This window comes from Podarcis bocagei (genome assembly GCF_964188305.1).
Source record: "Podarcis bocagei genome assembly, chromosome: 2".
Taxonomy (NCBI): Eukaryota; Metazoa; Chordata; class Lepidosauria; order Squamata; family Lacertidae; genus Podarcis; species Podarcis bocagei.
This window is the reverse complement of record NC_138126.1, coordinates 18387863-18408541: the sequence shown is the minus strand read 5'-3', so window position 1 is coordinate 18408541 and position 20679 is coordinate 18387863. Positions and strand designations below refer to the sequence as shown.

Here is a 20679-nt window from a genome sequence, read left to right as displayed (position 1 = left end):
GTTGATCACCAAGGGAACCTCAGAAGGCCCCCACAGCTGAGCTCCAGCAGCTTTGCCACATGGAAATATACAAACGGATTTTGGGAGATGGTCAGAGCTGAGTTCATCATTGCAAGGACCCAGCAGGTGCATAGCTGTCAACTTACAGATTTGAAAATAAGGGACCAGCAGCCTCAGAAATAAGGGATCAGCAGCCAAAATAAGGGATTTTCAGAGCACAGGTATGTTTGGCTTCTGAGCCCCTCCGAGCCAAAGGCAGAAAGCCCAGCCAGTAGCCAAACGAAGCCTCAAGCGGTGGTTCCCACAGCGCAGCAACCCGGCAAAGGGGATGCAGCAAGGAAAACCACCGTCACCTCTCCGCTGGGAAGCGCTGAGCAAAGGGGAGTCCCCAGACAACGCGGCCGATTTGACTGCCACAAGTCATGCAAGCTCCACCCCCCAGTCGTTCTTAGACTCCTTATTGGGTGAGCAACGCAGCCAAGCAGCACAGTTGGAGCCTCCCTTCTCCCTGGCCGGCAGGGAGGGAGGGAGAGGAGCTGCTTCCTTTGAAACCCGGGAAATTTAAGGGACATCATCAATAAGGGACAGCAGTGGGACACGGCATTGGGATAAGGGACTTTCCCTCCAAATAAGTGACAGCTATGAGCAGGTGAGCTACACCTTCAAAGACAACCTGGAATAGGAGACATATTTGAGGTATATTCGATTGTGACATCCTACATGTTTGCCCTGGGCTCTCCTGGAAAGACGAGACAGTCCCTAGTTAAACACTGGATTGTGATCAGCTTGTTCTGCTGTTCCCACAAGGTTTTAGGTTCTCCTTCCAATGTCAGAAGCAAGGCAAGCATCTGTCCGCTTGCATGTGATCAACTAGTGCACGACTGCATATATGCGTGGTGCCAGGAAATAAATCAATCAATTCAAGCCTGGGAGTAGTGGGAGAAATCTGGGAAGTCCTCATGGCTTGTGAGGAGACCCTCCCCAGAGCCTGAAGAGGCTGTCAGTGAGTCAAAAGTCCAGAATTAAGGATTTTAAAGGCTTAAAAGGGAGAAAAACTTTGGGCTCCAAAATGGCACATGAGAGCTCTCACTGCTGCCTCGCTACCCCGCTCAACAGCTGTTGGGCGGGAAGCTGCATTAAGCTGGTTTGGATGCACTGTTTCCTGCCCTTTTCTGGCAATCAGAGACAAAAAAGGTATAGTATAAAAGAAAAAGGTATTTCTGATGCCTCTTAAATCGCCCCGGTTCCCTTATGCACAGGGGGGGGGGGGCAGGAACGTAACTCCCACATAAGTGGGGAGCTGCCTGTATACTATTATTATTTATTAAATTTGTTAGTCACTTTATCTTGCCCAAGGCAACCCAAGGCAACTTACAAATCCCTGAATACCAACGGCTTGGAATTGCAGGCGTGGAGAGAGTTGCTGTTCTCATGCCCCGATTGTGAGCTTCCCACCTGGTAGGCCACTGTGACACTTACGATTATATATATATATATATATATATATATATATATATATATATATATGCTTTCGTAGATTTTCACGGGTACAGGAATGCAGGTTTTGGTGTCTTCGGGTGTCTTCCCGTGTAAGAGTTGGGGTGTCTAGGCGACGTTTCGACGAGGTCTCACTCGTCATCTTCAGGCTGGTGCTTTCGGCTTCTTGTTACTGGAACAGAGCAGGATCTCAGTGTTTGAGTTCCTATAAATACTGTTGAGGGGGTGTGGTGTATAGCCTCCAACGTTCTGGGCAGAGAGGAAGTTCCCAGGTTAGTGTGCCTTTTCTTCTTTTGTTCATTAATTACTTGAGGGATATCTTGAGTGATTTCTTGAGTGATATTCTGAGTACCACTTAGGAGGGTCATTAGGTGTGGATTAGTTGCTAAAGCTTTCGTGTCTTGACCTCTTGAGCTTGTGAAGAGTTTTTCTGAGAAGATGGCTGTACTGCATTTAGTTGTGCTCTGGCTTGGCTTCGTGTATAGGGGCGAGCTGTGGTTTTGTGCCCTGTGCCAGCCAGATCTGTGTAGGGATTGCAGGGGGGTGCAGCATCCGGAGGTGCCACTATGGTTTGGCTACTGGATGGTGTCTGTAATTTATCTGTGGAGAGGGTCTGGGTTTGGGTCTGGTGTGGTTGATTGGAGATGGCGTTCTGTGTGCCTCTGGTTCTGGTGTCGGTTTTTGTGGGGAGGGCTATTTTCCAGATGTCTGGCAGGCGGGACGTATCGTCACGCTTGTTCATGTTGTGAGGGTGTTTCTCTATTTCGATGGCTTCCATGATTATTCTCTTGTGGTGATGTTCCATGTTAAAGAGCAATTTGGAATCTGCAAAATTAATTTCGTGTCCTGTTTCTTTCATGTGTTGGTAAAGAGAGGAAGTTTTTTCTTCTTTTTTGACGGCATTCTTGTGTTCTGCGATACGTGCATTTATTCGTCTGTTTGTTTGTCCAATGTACGTGGCTGGGCAGACTTTGCAGGGTATTTCATAGACCCCTTGGTTTTCTAACTGGATTTTATCTTCGGGGTTTCTGAGGATATTGGCAATTTTTTGGTTGGTGCAAAAGGCTGTTTTGATATTGTGTTTATGGAGGATTTTGCTAATTTTATCTGTAGTGCCCTTGATATAAGGAAGGAGGGCCATGCCATTGTTTTCTTCTGTGTCTTGGTTTTTGGGGGGTGTTTCTTTTTGGATTAGCTTCGTAACCCTGTTTTGCTGGTATCCGTTGGCGATTAACACATTTGAGAGATTCTGTAACTCAGTTGTCAAGTGGTCTTTGTCAGCCAGGCGTTTGGTTCTGGAGATGAGAGTCTTGGCTACGGAGTTTATTTGTGCAGGGTGGTGGTGTGATTGTGCATGTAAGTAGCGGTTGGTGTGTGTTTTTTTCCGGTAGATAGTGTGTCCTAGGGAGCCATCAGGTTTTTTGTAGATTAGGACGTCAAGGAAGGGAAGTTGGTTGTTGGCTTCTATTTCCATAGTGAATTGTATTTTGGGGTGTAGGCTGTTGAGATGTGTGAGGAAGCTATCTAGTTTTTCCTTCCCGTGTGGCCAAATTACAAAGGTGTCGTCAACATATCTGAGCCAAAGTTTGGGTTTGTGTTCTGACTTGTCTAAAGCATTGGTTTCAAAGTGTTCCATGTACAGATTTGCGATGACCGGTGAGAGGGGTGATCCCATAGGTGCTATGAACTGTTGTCATGAACACATCGGACTACCAAGCAAAACTATCAAATCTACTCCAAGACCCTACCTACCAACCTATAAAAACAGATCCCACCACCTATCTGGAAAAAACCACCAAATCCAAAATAAAAGCCTCTCCTATCAGTGAAGAAATCCAGCTAAGAATCATCCCCAGAGAAAAATCATCCAGATGCCCCAAACTCTACGGTCTCCCCAAGATACACAAAGAAGGAACACCACTCAGACCAATAGTCAGCTCCATAGGCTCACCTCTACAAAATCTCGCTAAATTTCTCGCTAAGCAACTTCAGCCCTATGCAGAATCTATCGCTTCACACGTTACAAACTCCTTCCAGTTCATAGAAACAATAAAGAAGCAAAACCTACATCCCGATGACCTACTTGTGAGCTTCGATGTTGTATCTCTCTTCACACAAGTGCCCATTAATGAAGCCTTGACAGCCATTCAAAACAAATACAATCCCCCCGAATACATCCTGGACCTGACCAACCACTGCCTAACCAACACGTACTTCATCCACAATGGACAAAGATACAAACAGATAGAAGGAGCACCTATGGGATCACCCCTCTCACCGGTCATCGCAAATCTGTACATGGAACACTTTGAAACCAATGCTTTAGACAAGTCAGAACACAAACCCAAACTTTGGCTCAGATATGTTGACGACACCTTTGTAATTTGGCCACACGGGAAGGAAAAACTAGATAGCTTCCTCACACATCTCAACAGCCTACACCCCAAAATACAATTCACTATGGAAATAGAAGCCAACAACCAACTTCCCTTCCTTGACGTCCTAATCTACAAAAAACCTGATGGCTCCCTAGGACACACTATCTACCGGAAAAAAACACACACCAACCGCTACTTACATGCACAATCACACCACCACCCTGCACAAATAAACTCCGTAGCCAAGACTCTCATCTCCAGAACCAAACGCCTGGCTGACAAAGACCACTTGACAACTGAGTTACAGAATCTCTCAAATGTGTTAATCGCCAACGGATACCAGCAAAACAGGGTTACGAAGCTAATCCAAAAAGAAACACCCCCCAAAAACCAAGACACAGAAGAAAACAATGGCATGGCCCTCCTTCCTTATATCAAGGGCACTACAGATAAAATTAGCAAAATCCTCCATAAACACAATATCAAAACAGCCTTTTGCACCAACCAAAAAATTGCCAATATCCTCAGAAACCCCGAAGATAAAATCCAGTTAGAAAACCAAGGGGTCTATGAAATACCCTGCAAAGTCTGCCCAGCCACGTACATTGGACAAACAAACAGACGAATAAATGCACGTATCGCAGAACACAAGAATGCCGTCAAAAAAGAAGAAAAAACTTCCTCTCTTTACCAACACATGAAAGAAACAGGACACGAAATTAATTTTGCAGATTCCAAATTGCTCTTTAACATGGAACATCACCACAAGAGAATAATCATGGAAGCCATCGAAATAGAGAAACACCCTCACAACATGAACAAGCGTGACGATACGTCCCGCCTGCCAGACATCTGGAAAATAGCCCTCCCCACAAAAACCGACACCAGAACCAGAGGCACACAGAACGCCATCTCCAATCAACCACACCAGACCCAAACCCAGACCCTCTCCACAGATAAATTACAGACACCATCCAGTAGCCAAACCATAGTGGCACCTCCGGATGCTGCACCCCCCTGCAATCCCTACACAGATCTGGCTGGCACAGGGCACAAAACCACAGCTCGCCCCTATACACGAAGCCAAGCCAGAGCACAACTAAATGCAGTACAGCCATCTTCTCAGAAAAACTCTTCACAAGCTCAAGAGGTCAAGACACGAAAGCTTTAGCAACTAATCCACACCTAATGACCCTCCTAAGTGGTACTCAGAATATCACTCAAGAAATCACTCAAGATATCCCTCAAGTAATTAATGAACAAAAGAAGAAAAGGCACACTAACCTGGGAACTTCCTCTCTGCCCAGAACGTTGGAGGCTATACACCACACCCCCTCAACAGTATTTATAGGAACTCAAACACTGAGATCCTGCTCTGTTCCAGTAACAAGAAGCCGAAAGCACCAGCCTGAAGATGACGAGTGAGACCTCGTCGAAACGTCGCCTAGACACCCCAACTCTTACACGGGAAGACACCCGAAGACACCAAAACCTGCATATATATATATATATATATATATATATATATATATATATATATATTCGTTTTTTCGGATTAAAATTTAACAGTCACACATCCAACAAACAACATAAAAACAAGATTCCAAGAAATCTCTTGAACTTCCCTCCTCCCCTTTGTGAGTCCTATGGTTAATCATTTCCGCCTGCATCTTTTATAATATTCCAAATCTTTTACCTCTCCATTTTGCCCAAAATTCACCATTAAACTACAAGCTATATTCCAATCCTACTAACAATTTTAACTGTTTACAATGGTCTTTAAGATGAGTTATAAATCTTCCCCATTCCTTATTAAAGCTTTGGTCTTCCTGATTTCTGATTCTTCCGGTCATTTTAGCCATTTTGGCATAATCCATCAACTTGTTTGCCATTCTTCTCTGGTAGGGACTTTATCTTCTTTCCATCTCTGGACCAATAACATCCGTGCAGCCGTGGTCACATACATAAATAGTCTTTTCTGCTCCCTTGGGATTTCAGCACCTGTTGTTGTTATTGTTTAGTCGTGTCCGACTCTTCATGACCCCCTGGACCAGAGCACGCCAGGCACTCCTGTCTTCCACTGCCTTCCGCAGTTTGGTCAGACTCATGCTGGTAGTTTCGAGAACACTGTCCAACCATCTCGTCCTCTGCCATCCCCTTCTCCTTGTGCCCTCCATCTTTCCCAACATCAGGGTCTTTTCCAGGGAGTCTTCTCTTCTAATGAGGTGGACAAAATATTGGAGCCTCAGCTTCAGGATCTGTCCTTCCAGTGAACACTCAGGGCTGATTTCCTTCAGAATGGAGAGGTTTGATCTTCATGCAGTCCATGGGACTCTCAAGAGTCTCCTCCAGCACCATAATTCAAAAGCATCAATTCTTTGGCGATCAGCCTTCTTTATGGCCCAGTTCTCACTTCCATACATCACTACCGGGAAAACCATAGTTTTTACTATACGGATCTTTGTTGGCAAGGTGATGTCTCTGCTTTTTAAGATGCTGTCTAGGTATGTCATTGCTTTTCCCCCAAGAAGCAGACATCTTTTAATTTTGTGACTGCTGTCACCATCTGCAGTGATCATGGAACGCAAGAAAGTAAAATCTCTCACTGCCTCCATTTCTTCCCCTTCTATTTGCCAGGAGGTGATGGGACCACTGGCACCTAGGATTCCTAAAAGGAAGGCTTGGGGTGGTGGTGGTTGTGTTTTTGTATTTGTTTTTAGAAAAGGGTATTTTAAACATTTTTTTCAACTCATTATATATCATTTCCCAAAATTCTTTTACTACCTTACATTTCCACCACATGTGATAAAACATGGGTAGGCAAACTAAGGCCCAGGGGCCGGATCTGGCCCAATCACCTTCTAAATCCTGCCCGCGGACGGTCCAGGAATCAGTGTGTTTTTACATGAGTAAAATGTGTCCTTTTATTTAAAATGCATCTCTGGGTTATTTGTGGGGCCTGCCTGGTGTTTTTACATGAGTAGAATGTGTGCTTTTATTTAAAATGCATCTCTGGGTTATTTGTGGGGCATAGGAATTCGTTCATTATTTCTTCAAAATATAGTCTGGCCCACCACATGATCTGAGGGACAGTGGACTGGCCCCCTGCTGAAAAAGTTTGCTGACCCCTGTGATAAAAGGTGCCTTCTTTTCCCTTACATTTCCACCTTTATGATGTTCTTAGCGACGGCCGGCTTGGCTTGGCCTGCAGTTGCTGACAGGCTTTTCATGGTTTGCTGGTTCCTCCCGCTGACTCGCTGCGCTACCCTTGGGCCGGCATCATGGCGCGCCCTTAATAGGACAAGGGTGGCTTGTGGGTTTTCTTCCTTGCCCACATTTGTAAACAGTCGTCAGGTGCTGATAACTGCTGAGCAAACCCAGGTGTGTGCTGGCTGCAGAGGGGAGCCTTCATCAGCAGTAAGCGTCTGTCTGCACAGGTGTACAGGGTTTGCTCCCTTCTCCTCCTCCTCCCTACCTGTTTACCTGTTGGTGGTCTCCTCTCAATCCACACCCAACCATCTCCTTAAATTACCTTTGGATTTGAATGCAAAGGAATCAACAATGGATGGAAAGCCGCTGGTTTGCTGCTGCTTCTTCATGTTCGTCTTTTGGGGAACTGGTGAGTCATTCCCGCACCCCTTACACAGAAAGGTTCATCATCAGGAGGGGGGGAAATAGGTCTTACAGGTGGGGAGTGACAGCACCCATAGCCAATGTTGTTAGAAGGTGTCAGGCTTCAGGGAATCTGATCCCCACCCGCCTCGCGGCAGGCTGCCAGTAGTGGGAAAAACAAGGATCTCTTAAAGGTACAGTGGTACCTCGGGTTAAGTACTTAATTCGTTCTGAAGGTCCGTTCTCAACCTGAAACTGTTCTTAACCTGAAGCACCACTTTAGCTACTGTGGCCTCCTGCTGCTGCTGCGCCGCCGGAGCAAGATTTCTGTTCTCATCCTGAAGCAAAGTTCTTAACCCGAGGTAGTATTTATGGGTTAGCGGAGTCTGTAACCTGAAGCATATGTAACCTGAGGTACCACTGTAAAAGTAAAGGGACCCCTGACCATTAGGTCCAGTCGTGAGTGACTCTGGGCCTGCAGTGCTCATCTCGCTTTATTGGCCGAGGGAGCCGGCGTTTGTCCGCAGACAGCTTCCGGGTCATGTGGCCAGCATGACTAAGCCGCTTCTGGCGAACCAGAGCAGCGCACGGAAACGCCATTTACCTTCCCGCCAGAGCAGTACCTATTTATCTACTTGCACTTTGACGTGCTTTCGAACTGCTAGGTTGGCAGGAGCAGGGACCGAGCAATGGGAGCTCACCCCGTCACGGGGATTCGAACCGCCGACCTTCTGATCTGCAAGCCCTAGGCTCAGTGGTTTAACCCACAGCGCCACCCCGCGTCCCTCAAGGATCTCTTACCGAGATATTTTATTCAATATTCACACAGAGAGATGTAGAACATCATCTCTGGAATAATGGTGTTGCTCCAAATAATCTCCCCCCTTTTACCCTCAGTCGTCAGAATCTCCACCCCTTAACATATGGTGGCTGTGTAAGGTCTTTTGTCTACTCATTTTCTGTTCTGCCACTTTCACTGTCCTCCGGCTCCTAGGAGAAGAGGGGTGTGGAATGCTTTCTAAAGATAATGTGTCAGTCAGTTGCTGCCTTCCCCTCCTGTTCTTCCATTATCTCCCAGCTTCGTCCCTCTTCTGTCTCAGAGTCACGACCTTCTGCAAACCACTGTTGTAAATCTATAACTATTTCGAAGATTATATGTCAAAATATTGTTCTAAAAATGACATGCTAATAGGCTTAGAATAAAAAAATGTGAGCAATAACAAAACCAATAAAGAAAGAAGCAGAAATCAGAATTTAACAAAAAATAATTTATTATAGAATGCAAGGGGGGGGAGTAGAAGGAAATATAAAGAATTGAATTGCTGTGGAGGGAAGTAGAGGGTGGGGAGTAGGTTTTATAATTAAGTGTATAATTATGCAGCTGTTGTAATTTAGATATTATATCTTATGTGAGGGAATCATTGGGAATTTTGGCTATTATATATGTTAAGTTTCAATAAAGATCTTTGAAAATTATATATATGTGTGTGTGTGTGTGTGTGTGTGTGTGTGTGTGTGTGTGTGTGTATGTATGAAGACAGAAGTGCCTGGTGTGCTCTGGTCCATGGGGTCACGAAGAGTCACACACGACTAAACGACTAAACAACAACAATATATAGATATAGATATAGATATAGATATAGATATAGATATAGATATAGATATAGATATAGATATAGATATAGATATAGATATAGATATAGATATAGATATAGATATAGATATAGATATAGATATAGATATAGATATAGATATAGATATAGATATAGATATAGATATAGATATAGATATAGATATAGATATACTGTTCTCCTCTTCTCAGGAAGGTTCAAGTGTAGGGGGGGCAGCCTCCACCATTCCTCTGTAGTCCAGGCCTTGACAGAAGGCCATAGGGAAGCATGATTGGCTTAAATTTGCAGGTGACATTCGGGGGGATGGGATTGTGGAATTCATTAAAGCCCCTGCCTCCATTCCCACATAGTGCTATCCAGAAAGAAAAGTCTTTGGGGCAGAGGTCCATAGTGTTTCTCAGCAGGATTCCTGCATCGCAGGCAAATTGGACTAGATGCCCCTTGGCTTTCCTCCCAACTCTACAATTCTATCATTCTGTTTTCTAAAACAGGATGAACAGGAGCACACAAACACACACCCAAATGTAGCAGGGATGTCTCACCACATTCTGAAGCAAGTGAAGTTATACCCATTGTTATGTACTGAAGTTCTCACCCTGGGCCAGCAGGGGGATACTGTAGATAGTTTTCACTCAGGTCCACATATGCAAATAAGGGATTGAAAGTGACGTTCAGTGATTGGATAGTTACAGAAAATGGTTACTGTTGTGTTGTAGTGGAGCTCTATATAAGCAGGCTGGCTGAACCCTTCAGTTCAGTTCTGTTCTGGCCTGTGAATAAACAAGAGCTATTTGAAGAATCGCTGTGTCGTCTGATATATTCACCCACAACTTAACACCCATGAACATCTAAAGGCAGCAGAACCTCTTAAAGCCCAGCATCTCAAATTACCGAACTGCCCCAGTCGCTGCATGTGGAGTTTGTAGCCAGAGTCAAAATTGACCCTTTGGCCTGATATCTCAAGAACTTTTTCTTGGCATTAGAGTCAGCTGCACTGGCCAAAACACCCCCCTCCCTTTTTGCAATTTTGCAGATACCTTGAGCCCCCAGGTTTAGACTGGGCCACTTCTGAACTGGTGCAAATTGCTGTTTGCACGCTTCTGCCTTTGTTTAATACAGCCTGCATCTCTGTTTCTCCTGTCGGCAGCCAGGGCCCTGAAATGCCATGCCTGTGAGGTTGCGAACCCATACAACGGGTGCATCTGGGGTGAACACGAGTGCACAGCGAAACCAAATGGGACCTGCGAAACGCGGCTCGCAATGTTTGGTGAGTGTCAAGAGAGGAACGTCGTGAGCATAGGAAACTGCCTTTGGTCAGTCCAGCTCAGCACAGTGGTACCTCGGAAGGCAAACAGTATCCGTTCCAAAAATCCGTTCAACTTCCAAAACATTCAGAAACCAAGGTGTGGCTTCTGATTGGCTGCAGGAAGTTCCTGCAGCCAATCGGAAGCCACGTTGGACGTTCAGGTTCCAAAGAACGTTCACAAACCAGAACACTCACTTCGTTTGATGTAGGTTGCTTATTTTTAAAGTTTTGTTTTATTATCACATTTTTGTATTGCATTAGGTGTACATTTTTTGTTTCTTCAGCTTGTACACCGCCTTGAGTATTGTAAGATTGGAGGACGGTATACAAATTAAAAATGATGATGATGATGACATGAAAGGAACCTTACTCTTGGGAATCAACAAGGAAAACAGAAGGCTCTTCTGCAGGGGGAGAAAACCTGTATAAAACTGGAGAACAGGCTTCTGCACAGCAGGAAACAGTGGTGTATTCTTTTTGTACAACCAGCACCACCTGGTTTAGGGACTGCTTGCACAACAGCAGCCCCATTTAGGGAAGCTTTTTGTTATGTACTGAAGTTCTCACCCTGGGCCAGCAGGGGGATACTGTAGATAGTTATGCAAATGAAGGATCGAAAGTGACGTTCAGTGATTGGATAGTTTTAGAAAGTTGTTACAGTAACGTGTACTGGAGCTCTATATAAGCAGGCTGACTGAGCCCTTCAGTTCAGTTCTGTCCTGGCCTGTGAATAAACAAGAGCTGTTTGAAGAATCGCTGTGTCGTCTGATATGTTCACCCACAACTTAACACTTTTAATGTTTGATGTATTACAGTATTTTAATATTTTTTTGGAAGCCGCCTAGAGTGGCTGGGGAAGCCCAGCCAGATGGGAGGGGTATAAATAATATATTATTATTATTATTATTATTATTATTATTATTATTATTATTACCCTGGGCGCAGAGTCTGGAGCAGCCATTTACTTTTAGATGACCACAAGTCCATTTCTCTCACACCTCATCTTCCAAAGCAAAAGATATTGGTCAATTTAGATAGATGATAGATGGCAGATAGATAATTTATAGCAGGGTTTCCCAAACTAGGGTCTCCAGCTGTCTTTGGACTACAATTCCTATCATCCCTGATGACCAGTCCTGCTAGCTAGGGATGATGGTAGTTGTAGTCCAAAAAAAACAGCTGGAGACCCAAATTTGGGAAACCTTGATTTATAGGATATGATAAAGGTTGATAGATCCACAGATAATAGAAAAATGGTTGATAGACTATGGTAGACAGACAGATAACAGATAATGACAGAAATTGGACAGTTGGCTATGATAGATTATAGACTGATAGGCAGATAGACAAACAGATCAATTGGCTATGAAAGACAGGTGGAGATAGATTGCTAGATAGATCAACAGGAGAGAGTTGAGTACAGTGGTACCTCGGGGTAAGAACTTAATTCGTTCTGGAGGTCTGTTCCTAACCTGAAACTGTTCTTAACCTGAAGCACCACTTTAGCTCATGGGGACTGCTGCTGCCACTGCACCACCCCTGCACAATTTCTCTTCTCATCCTGAAGCAAAGTTCTTAACCTGAAGCACTATTTCTGGGTTAGCGGAGTCTGTAACCTGAAGCGTATGTAACCTGAAGCATCTGTAACCTGAAGCGTATGTAACCTGAAGCGTCTGTAACCCGAGGTACCACTGTACTGCAGTATTCCTGGGTCAGGTGGTCTTGATAGCGATTCTAAGATTCATGGGTTCATTTGCTGCTAGTCCCACCACAGTGTAACCCTGTCCCCCTCTTTATTTCATGTCCAGGCCCCTTCTACTTCTTCGCCTGGCTGGGCTGCAGCCGCCAGTCTCCCAGCTGTAACACATCGGGCCTGAAGGACTCCTTCTTCGGATTCACCTATAACGCCACTTGCTGCGACAGCGACGACCTCTGCAACAAAATGCCGCAGCTGGAGCAGCGGTGGCCGTGGAGCGGGACCAGCCGCCAGGTGCTTCCAAACACCGCGGGGATACTTGCTGGAGCTGTGCTGCACTGGGTGCACCTGAACTGACAAACACATGCGCAGATCCTCCGCCACAAATAGACTCTGCAACAACATGCCAGTGTGGAGAGCCAGTGTGGTGTAGTGGTTAAGAGCGGTAGCCTCGTAATCTGGTGAACCGGGTTCGCTTCCCCGCTCCTCCACATGCAGCTGCTGGGTGACCTTGGGCCAGTCACGCTTCTCTGAAGTCTCTCAGCCCCACTCACCTCACAGAGTGTTTGTTGTGGGGGAGGAAGGGAAAGGAGAATGTTAGCTGCTTTGAGACTCCTTGAAAGGGAGTGAAAGGCGGGATATCAAATCCAAACTCTTCTTCTTCTTCTTCCAATGGATCAAAGCGAAGGATCTCTTAAGAATATCGAACTCAAGGCACCTTGAACAACGACGGGCCGGACCCACTTAACATATAATATTTTTATGAGCCATTTCCCCTAACAGAATGTGGTCCGAGTCATTGCCACTAATTTTTGCTTCTTCTTTTTTTACGCTACCTTTTCCCCAATCTAGGCATCCTTGCCCGCATTGGTTCAGTTGGAGAAAAGCATTACAAAATTTGGAGAAGAGACAATTCAATTGTGCATGAATTTGGGAACTGCTGTGAACGCCTCCGCTGGAGGCTCGGGTTGTATACGTGTGTAAATAAACCATATAACATAAAGACACCTCAGTTTCCACTGTGCCTCATTTCCAAAAGAAAACATGAACCCTGAGTGGGCACTTGGAACCCCTGGAATCTTGCACCTCTCAGAGATTGGGTGGTGCATAACGGTATGTCAAGTTCCCTTCTCCCTCCTGGTAGCTCACCAATAAGAATTAACGAGCATCTGGTTGATTTATAGTCTTTTTATTACAGTATCATGTTGCGAACACAGATCGGCCTCCTTTTGCCAGGATCGGAGTACCCCACACTGACTCCTCTCTTCCACTTCCTCAGGAAGCAGCTCACCAACAGGATGTCCCGCCTCTCCGCTGTGTCTCTTTTGTTCTCATACAAAGTCGGGGGGCTGGGTTCCCCCCCCCCACTCTCTATTGATGTATCGCCCAGTTGCTCCTTCTCTTCTGCCCAGCAACAGTCTCATAGCTGGGTAGCTCTGTGTCTTCCTGTCTCTCTACTTCGGGAAACACTGGCAGTGGGGGGGGGGCAAATAGTCCCCCTCCTCTTCTGTCAGATGCTGATCTCCCTGCCCTCCCCAATTCTCATCTTCAGAGTATTCTCCGACACAGTGTTATAAAGCAAAGTGAATTGAAATTCACCCGCATTATCCTCCCAATTCCCACCCCCTCCAGTAACATCGATATCTTAGCCTACATGAATTGCCCTTGAGAGATCCTGTGTCTCACAGAGCAAGTTTATACAAGCTATTCACACATTTATTATTATTATTATTATTATTATTATTATTATTATTGGGGTTGCCTGCAATTTTTTCCTAACATTGTGTATTATTTTTACTAGCCTGCTGGCTCACACATAATTTCTGGACTTCATGAAAAGAGAGACACACACAGAAAGAGAGAGAACCCAAAGAATGGCAGATGAAGGTGATTGACTACATGGAATTGGCAGAAATGACTGGCAGAATCCGAGACCAGGGAGAAGAGTTGGTGGAAGAAGATTGGAAGAAATTTAAAGACAATTTACAGAAATATTGTAAAATTAATGAATGCTAGAAGGATGTTGGATAGAAACTAAGGGGTTTCCAGCTGTAATGCTTTAGGAGATATGGAAGGGAAAAAAAGGTTTACAAATGGGTAAAAGCTTAATGGTAAGGATTTGCTGAACTAACAAATTGAAGTGGAATACAAAGAAGGGAGGTTTGAGGAGGTCTGGGGAAATAAGTGTAAGGAAGATATGTTATGGAAAATTATTTGTTTTTTAACTGTTTTTATGTTGTATTTTGTTTCTTTTTATTTTTCATTTTCATTGTTATATTTCAAAAAAAACTTTAATAAATATCTTTTTTAAAAAAAGAGAGAACCCAAATAAAACATGTTCCATTTGATCTCTTGGGTGCCATTCTCTGTCATCCTATAGCACCAGCACTTAGAGTGTCGGACTTAAGACAAGAAGACCTGTGTTCAGTTCCTTACTACAAAACGTATTGGAGGACTTTAGGCCATGCACTCCTTCCTAGCTTCACCCGTATTGTAGGACTGTTTTGAGAATACATGCGGGGCATATGTCATCTTCGGGCAGAGTGTAGGGTAAGAGATCTTCCCCAGGAAGGCTCTCCTGGTGCCAAGACAGAGGTGCCCATTCTGATTTCATTTCCAGGGCAGTTATATGGCAATGAGCCTTCCTCTTTCATGTCTCTTGCTTGGCTTGTGGGGTGTTTATACATCTCTCCATTTAATCTTTGCTCATAATGCATTTTCCGGTCACTTTCCTCCTAACCACAAGAAAATCTGCTTCTTTTAAAAAGTGGGCTCTTTGCACGAGGGTGGCAGAACCCTTTAATCGCTTTAAGGGCATTAACCTAATAAAGTTCCAATATGCACTCAAATCCCTCCTGCAAAATACAGAGCGGTTCACAAACACTCAACTTGGCCAGAAGGTGGCAGCAATGAGTTGCTTTTACTGAAGGATAAGGAAGTGTCAAGTGTGTTTCCTTGGGGTCCATAGCAAAGGTCAAGCTAGATGGGAAGCGATCAGGTTTCTCCATGCTATTTTTTCTTTTGGTTAAAAAGAAAAGTGTGTGTGTGGAGGAGTGTGCAATTTGGGTTGGGGCTTTCGTGCAGGGAAGTAGCGTTTACCCTTTCCTCCATGCCCCACCTCTCACTTGCCCCTGCAACCTAACTATATCCACCGACAAGAGAATATTTTATCTGTATGTTCCCTTCCCTCCAAGGCTAACAGGGTGATTAACGGCTGAGGACATTTTTTTGGCATGGAGGGGAGCTAAACCACAGCAGTACCACCATCTGGAAGCAAATTCCACCCCCCCAACCCCCATAGCTAGATTTAAGTGGCATCTCAGGTCCATAGATCATTTATTTTTGGTATCACTCTTGCACAATTCATTTGGTGGACCAGCCCCCGGCTTCCTGATCCAGAAACAACGTCCTGCTCCTGGAAAGCATCCATCTCAGTCCCAGTCCAAGAACTGACCTTGGATGGATCCATCATGTTCACCAGTCCTCCAGATGAGTCACCTTTCTGGACCATCGTCTGCCTGTCTGCTGTCTGAAGACTCCTCTAGAACACCAGGTGGCTCTTCTTCATCATCATCATCTTCACTTGATCCATTGGATGTGGGCTCCATTTCTTTCCCAGCCTCCTCCCTGTGTCCATGGATCAACACTTCCTCTGTTGCTGTTCCACTGGTTAAGCTCTGCCACCCAGCATGTTCTCCTTCTTTTCCATCCCTCTCACCAGACCATTTCCTTTTCCCGCTGGTCGATAATGCTTTTGACTTAAGGGAACATTCCCTTCCTGGCGCCCTGGAACTTTTGGACAGCCCCGTATCTGCCCTCTTCTCGCGGGAAAAAGTCCTCCCTGCAAACGACGATGTTGTTTCTTCCTCCCATTTCCAAGTACTAGAGGCAAATTCTTCTAATGCGATCACATTGGGCGGCCCTCCTCTCTTAGATCTCTTCCCATTGGACAGCACTTTGAAAGTTCTCCTTGCCTGATTGGACGGGCCCTCTTCTGCCCCTCTCCTCCCTTCCAGTTTCCTCATCCAAACTGATGGTCCTTCTTTCGCTTGTTTCGCAGAGGTCGGGCCTGTTACCCTGCCGGACAACCCGGAATCCGCCAGCGCCAGAACCACTTCTCTCCGGCAATGTTGATCTCCGACAACGTTGAAAACAGAGATCCAGCTGTCTCCGTGCCCGGAAACCATCTTGAAGTTCTTCCCATCGCAGTCAATGAAGATGGTGGCATTGGCCCGGTGTCGTGGAGTCAAAGCATTAAACTCCTGCAAGGCTCGCTTGAGGCAGGCCCGAAGGTCCACCGTACATCCTTTCAGGCCTTCTGTCTCCTTCCACACTTTAAGCAAGTTCTCAGAGGTGAGGGGCACCGCGCGGCTGTTCAACCTGTCTACGTAGATGTCCATGCAAGTAACTCGAACCCGGTACCGAGGTTGTCTATCGGAGAAAAGGATGTGGATGCGGGACTTCCCCTTCCCAGAAATGAAATCTAAGCAGGAGCCTTCACATTCAATGGTCAACTCAGCACTCCTCTTCACTGAAGGTGGCTCCTTCTCAATCTCTGTTATGGCTAGATCAAGGCAGGCCCGCAGGCCCTTTGTGACTTCCCCCCACTTAAGGAGCTCCTGCCTCACCTTCTCCAAATTCTCAGAGGTCAGTGGAGCTGGGCAGAGCGACAGCCGGTCCAGGTACACCTCCAGGCTGGAGACCTCAATGTTATAGCAGGTTTTCTTCTTTGACCAAGAGATGACTATCTTGTTCTCACCTCCACCGGAGACAAACTCCATCCTTTTCCTCCCTCTCACCTGGACAGTCAAGGTGGCATTGTCCTGGAGGCAGCGAGGCTCACGGGGGAACTCTAGCAGGGCGTGGTCTAAGCAAGCTGTCAGCATGGTGTCAGATCCCCGGTTGGCTATCTCCAAGCTCTCCTTCGCTGAGAGTAAGTTGCTGACACTCAGTGGTGCTGGAGGGATGGGCTTGGGGATGCAGGCACCCATACGAAGAAAGGCCAGGTTCTATGGATGCAACGCCAAACATGTCTTCTCGTGCAGTGGCATCAATGGTCCTCCAAGACCTGGAGAAGAAAGCAGGCATCTCAGAATGGAATCCGTCACTGTACGGAAGTGGCAACCGGTGCCCGTTTGATAATGGTGGTCATGTGCCTGGTTCCTCCAGGACAGGGACAGCCAATGTGTTGCCCTCCAGATGTTGTTGAGGGCCACAATTCGCATCAGCCCCAGCCAACATGGCCAGCCACCAGGAATTATGGTGGCGCTGTGGGTTAAACCACAGAGCCTAGGACTTGCTGATCAGAAGGTCAGCGGTTTGAATCCCCGCAACGGGGTGAGCTCCCGTTGCTCGGTCCCTTCTCCCGCCAACCTAGCAGTTTGAAAGCACATCAAAGTGCAAGTAGATAAATAGGTACCGCTCTGGCGGGAAGATAAATGGTGTTTCCGTGCGCTGCTCTGGTTTTGCCAGAAGTGGCTTAGTCATGCTGGCCACATGACCCGGAAGCTGTACGCCGGCTCCCTCGGCCCATAAAGCGAGATGAGCGCCGCAACCCCAGAGTCATCCACGACTGGACCTAATGGTCCGGGTTCACTTTACCTTTACCTTTATGGCAAGGCTGGGGAAGAGGCCTTGCATGGGTAAACACTTAGGAAAACCAAGACGTTTCCTAAGAGAGTGCAAAGGTCAGCATTGTGTAACTGTCTGGACAATCCCTTTACATCTCCCCAGGGCAGACCTCCTCTCCCCAGGCCACAGCCCTTACCACCCCTGCTTGGCTGCCTCCTTGAGTGCCTTTGCCTGGCTTGAATGTGCCCTTGAACTGTGATCCTGCCTCTTGCGAGCCCAGATGGAGAGAGGAGTGTTTATGGGGTGCAGCTCTGGCCCTGCCCATTTTTGCCTCTGTCCCCCACCCACCATGGACAAGAGAATGTGGCCTCCTTTCTCCCCGCCCCTTTAAGGCTTGATCAGTGATTGCATGAGGGTGAGGTCAGACAAAGAAGATGGTCAGACCGGCTGCTGAATGAAAAGCACTACCAGTATTACTGTTTTTGCCACAAGACACAGAAACGCAAGAGAAATAAAGCCAATCTGCAAAGGGATGCATTCCAGGATGTTTTCGTACACAACTAGTGATGGAGGTGCAGGCTTGTCCCATGTGTCTGAGCAGTTCTCCACTTTACCCACACTTTCTAAGCACGGGTCTGAGTGGTTTCCTTCTTCCCCAGAGGAAATCTGCTATTTAGTGCTAAATCAGAGCAGATGTGGGCTTTGGAAATCTTTCATAATATGGTGCCAAAATTCCAAATGCACCTTCTCAGTTACCGATCTTCTCAGTTTTGCACCCCTTCAGCTCAGCTCCCTGTCTGGTGGAACCGCCCATGCTGCCCTAAATCTGGTGCAAATGCAAATCCGGAAAAAAGGTGAACTTCTGTTTGCGCCAACCGAGTGCTAAAGAGTGGTTTGATATTCAGAATGTAGCAGGTGAAGCTCGCCCTTGCATACTGATGACTGCGAATGAATGTAACATTTACCTCTATGCAGTCGTAAAGGACCCCTGGACGGTTAAGTCCAGTCAAAGGCGACTATGGGGTGTAGCGCTTATCTCTGCTTTCAGGCTGACAGAAAGCTTTCTGGGTCATGTGGCCAGCATGACTAAACCACTTCTGGTGCAATGGAACACCGTGACGGAAACCAGAGCACACGGAAATGCCGTTTACCTTCTCGCCGGAGCGGTACCTATTTATCTACTTCCACTGGTTGCTTTCGAACTGCTAGGTTGGCAGGAGCTGGGACCGAGCAACGGGAGCTCACCCCGTCACGCAGATTCGAACCGCTGACCTTCCGATCAGCAAGCCCAAGAGGCTCAGTGGTTTAGACCACAGCGCCACCTGCATCCCTCTATGCAGTACATGGGCTTGTAAAAAAGCACAACAGCGTGTTGTCTCCATTGTCTTATTCAGAGTAGATCCATTGGAGTTAATGGACACGACTCAATCAAGCCCATTATTTTATTTGCATCTCCTCTGAACAGGACTTACTTGAATAAAGTCCTATGCTGACAACTCTCAGGTGCAAGGTTGCACCCTCTCTCCCCCGTGTCTCATCCTAGAGGTCCTCTGACCTGTCCATGAAGTGGCTTAGAACCTCAGTGTAGCCCACGCAAGCATGCAATGGAAGAGCAAGCGGCTTGACTTTATCAAGCCAAATGTGCGTAATGAAAAGATGCTAATGAAGGGATGCTTGAGGGTTAGTTATTTCTGTCCAATTATATCAGTTGTGAACCCTTAGGAACAAGGACTGAAGGGGAAAGGAGGACAACAAGGGGTTCTTGGGCCAGAACTGAAGTCACAGGCACAGCTGAGGGTAGCTCAGGGCTGAACGTGAGATCGTGGAGAGAACGCCGCAGTCGGTAACTCGGGGAAATGAACTTACTTTTGTGTCTAGGTTCCTACTAGCATCCATGGGAGTTGGGAAGAGGACAGGAGAGAATGTGGCTTGATTCTCATTGGTCTTTGCAGCTGTGATGTCACAGACCCATCCTTCGGAGTTCCGTTCCATCCATGTGTTCTGTAGAAGGAAGCACCAATCGCGAGCAGATGGGTCCAGAATTAGAAAGGCAAAGCTGCGAAACAGAAATGATACAAGCAAGCAAACATCCAGCTTCTGCGGCAAATTGCAAAATTTTAACAGGTCGTCCCATTAGAATAATTATACAAGAGACAATGAGGCAATGAGGCTAAGGGTACATTCTGTCCTATGTGGTGGACTTGTAAAAGGGCAAAAGGGTATTGGGAAATAATTTATAATGAATTGGGGGGGAAAATGTTTAAAAGTACTTTTCCAAAAAACAAACAAACCAGAGTCCTTTTTGTTGGGGATAATTCAGATGGAAATTCCCAGGTGTCAGAAAAGGCTATTTATGACAAGGAGAGAAATTTTTGATAGTAGGAGTTTATGCACCAAATGAGGGGAAATCTGAATTCCAGGGAGAAGAGTCGGTGGAAGAAGATTGGAAGAAATTTAAAGACTATTTACAGAAATACTGCAAAATTAATGAATGTTAGAATGATGTCAGAATGAAGTTAAATGGTTTAAGCAGCAATGTTATAAAGGTGTATGTAAAAATGGATTGTTAACAGGTGAGAATCTAAAGTTATAGTATATTATGTTAAAGGACTAAGATAAAAACAAAGAGGGAAAGAAATTGCTGAATTAACTAACTGAATTGGAATACAAAAAAGGGGGGTGTGAGGAGGTCAGGGAAACAAGGAAATGAATGTAAGGTATGGAAAGACTGATGTATTTTTTTAAGTGTTTTTTATCTTTTTTGTATTTTGTATATTTTCTTTTATTTTTACTTTTGTTTTTCTTTTTCTTCTTTTTTCAATTCATGTAATTCTTTTCTTTGAAACCTTAATAAATATCATTTTAAAAAAACAACAACACAAAAGGCTATTTATGTATGCCACTACAGCAGCCCGTGTTTTGTTAGCCCAAAAATGGAAAACGAGTGAGGTCCCAACTAAAGAAGAGTGGCAACTTAAGCTGATGGAA

General features: G+C 45.7%; 2 protein-coding genes across 2 annotated transcripts; one reads left to right on the top strand and one right to left on the bottom strand.

The window, feature by feature from the left end:
* The first annotated feature begins 6430 nt into the window (after window positions 1-6430).
* LOC308581084 (uncharacterized protein) lies at window positions 6431-12524 on the top strand. Its single transcript, XM_081183550.1, has 3 exons — window positions 6431-7494; window positions 10266-10385; window positions 12233-12524. Exons 1-3 carry the CDS (start codon window positions 7047-7049, stop codon window positions 12475-12477), a joined length of 813 nt encoding a protein of 270 aa, XP_081039676.1. The 5' UTR covers window positions 6431-7046; the 3' UTR covers window positions 12478-12524.
* A 2915-nt stretch (window positions 12525-15439) lies between these two features.
* LOC308580781 (uncharacterized protein) lies at window positions 15440-19696 on the bottom strand. The gene is made up of 2 exons (XM_081182941.1): window positions 19558-19696; window positions 15440-17188 (listed from the first exon to the last, which is right to left on the bottom strand). The coding sequence occupies exon 2, from the start codon at window positions 17109-17111 to the stop codon at window positions 15615-15617; it is 1497 nt and encodes a 498-aa protein (XP_081039067.1). The 5' UTR covers window positions 17112-17188; window positions 19558-19696; the 3' UTR covers window positions 15440-15614.
* Between the last annotated feature and the right edge of the window lie 983 nt (window positions 19697-20679).

Excerpts from the sequence above, each read along its gene's own strand:
- LOC308580781 (XM_081182941.1), bottom strand. The coding sequence starts at position 17,111 with ATGGGTGCCTGCATCCCCAAGCCCATCCCTCCAGCACCACTGAGTGTC.
- LOC308581084 (XM_081183550.1), top strand. The coding sequence starts at position 7,047 with ATGATGTTCTTAGCGACGGCCGGCTTGGCTTGGCCTGCAGTTGCTGAC. Across the intron at positions 7,495-10,265 it reads GTTCGTCTTTTGGGGAACTG|CCAGGGCCCTGAAATGCCAT; the intron begins GTGAGTCATTCC and ends TCCTGTCGGCAG. Across the intron at positions 10,386-12,232 it reads AACGCGGCTCGCAATGTTTG|GCCCCTTCTACTTCTTCGCC; the intron begins GTGAGTGTCAAG and ends TTTCATGTCCAG.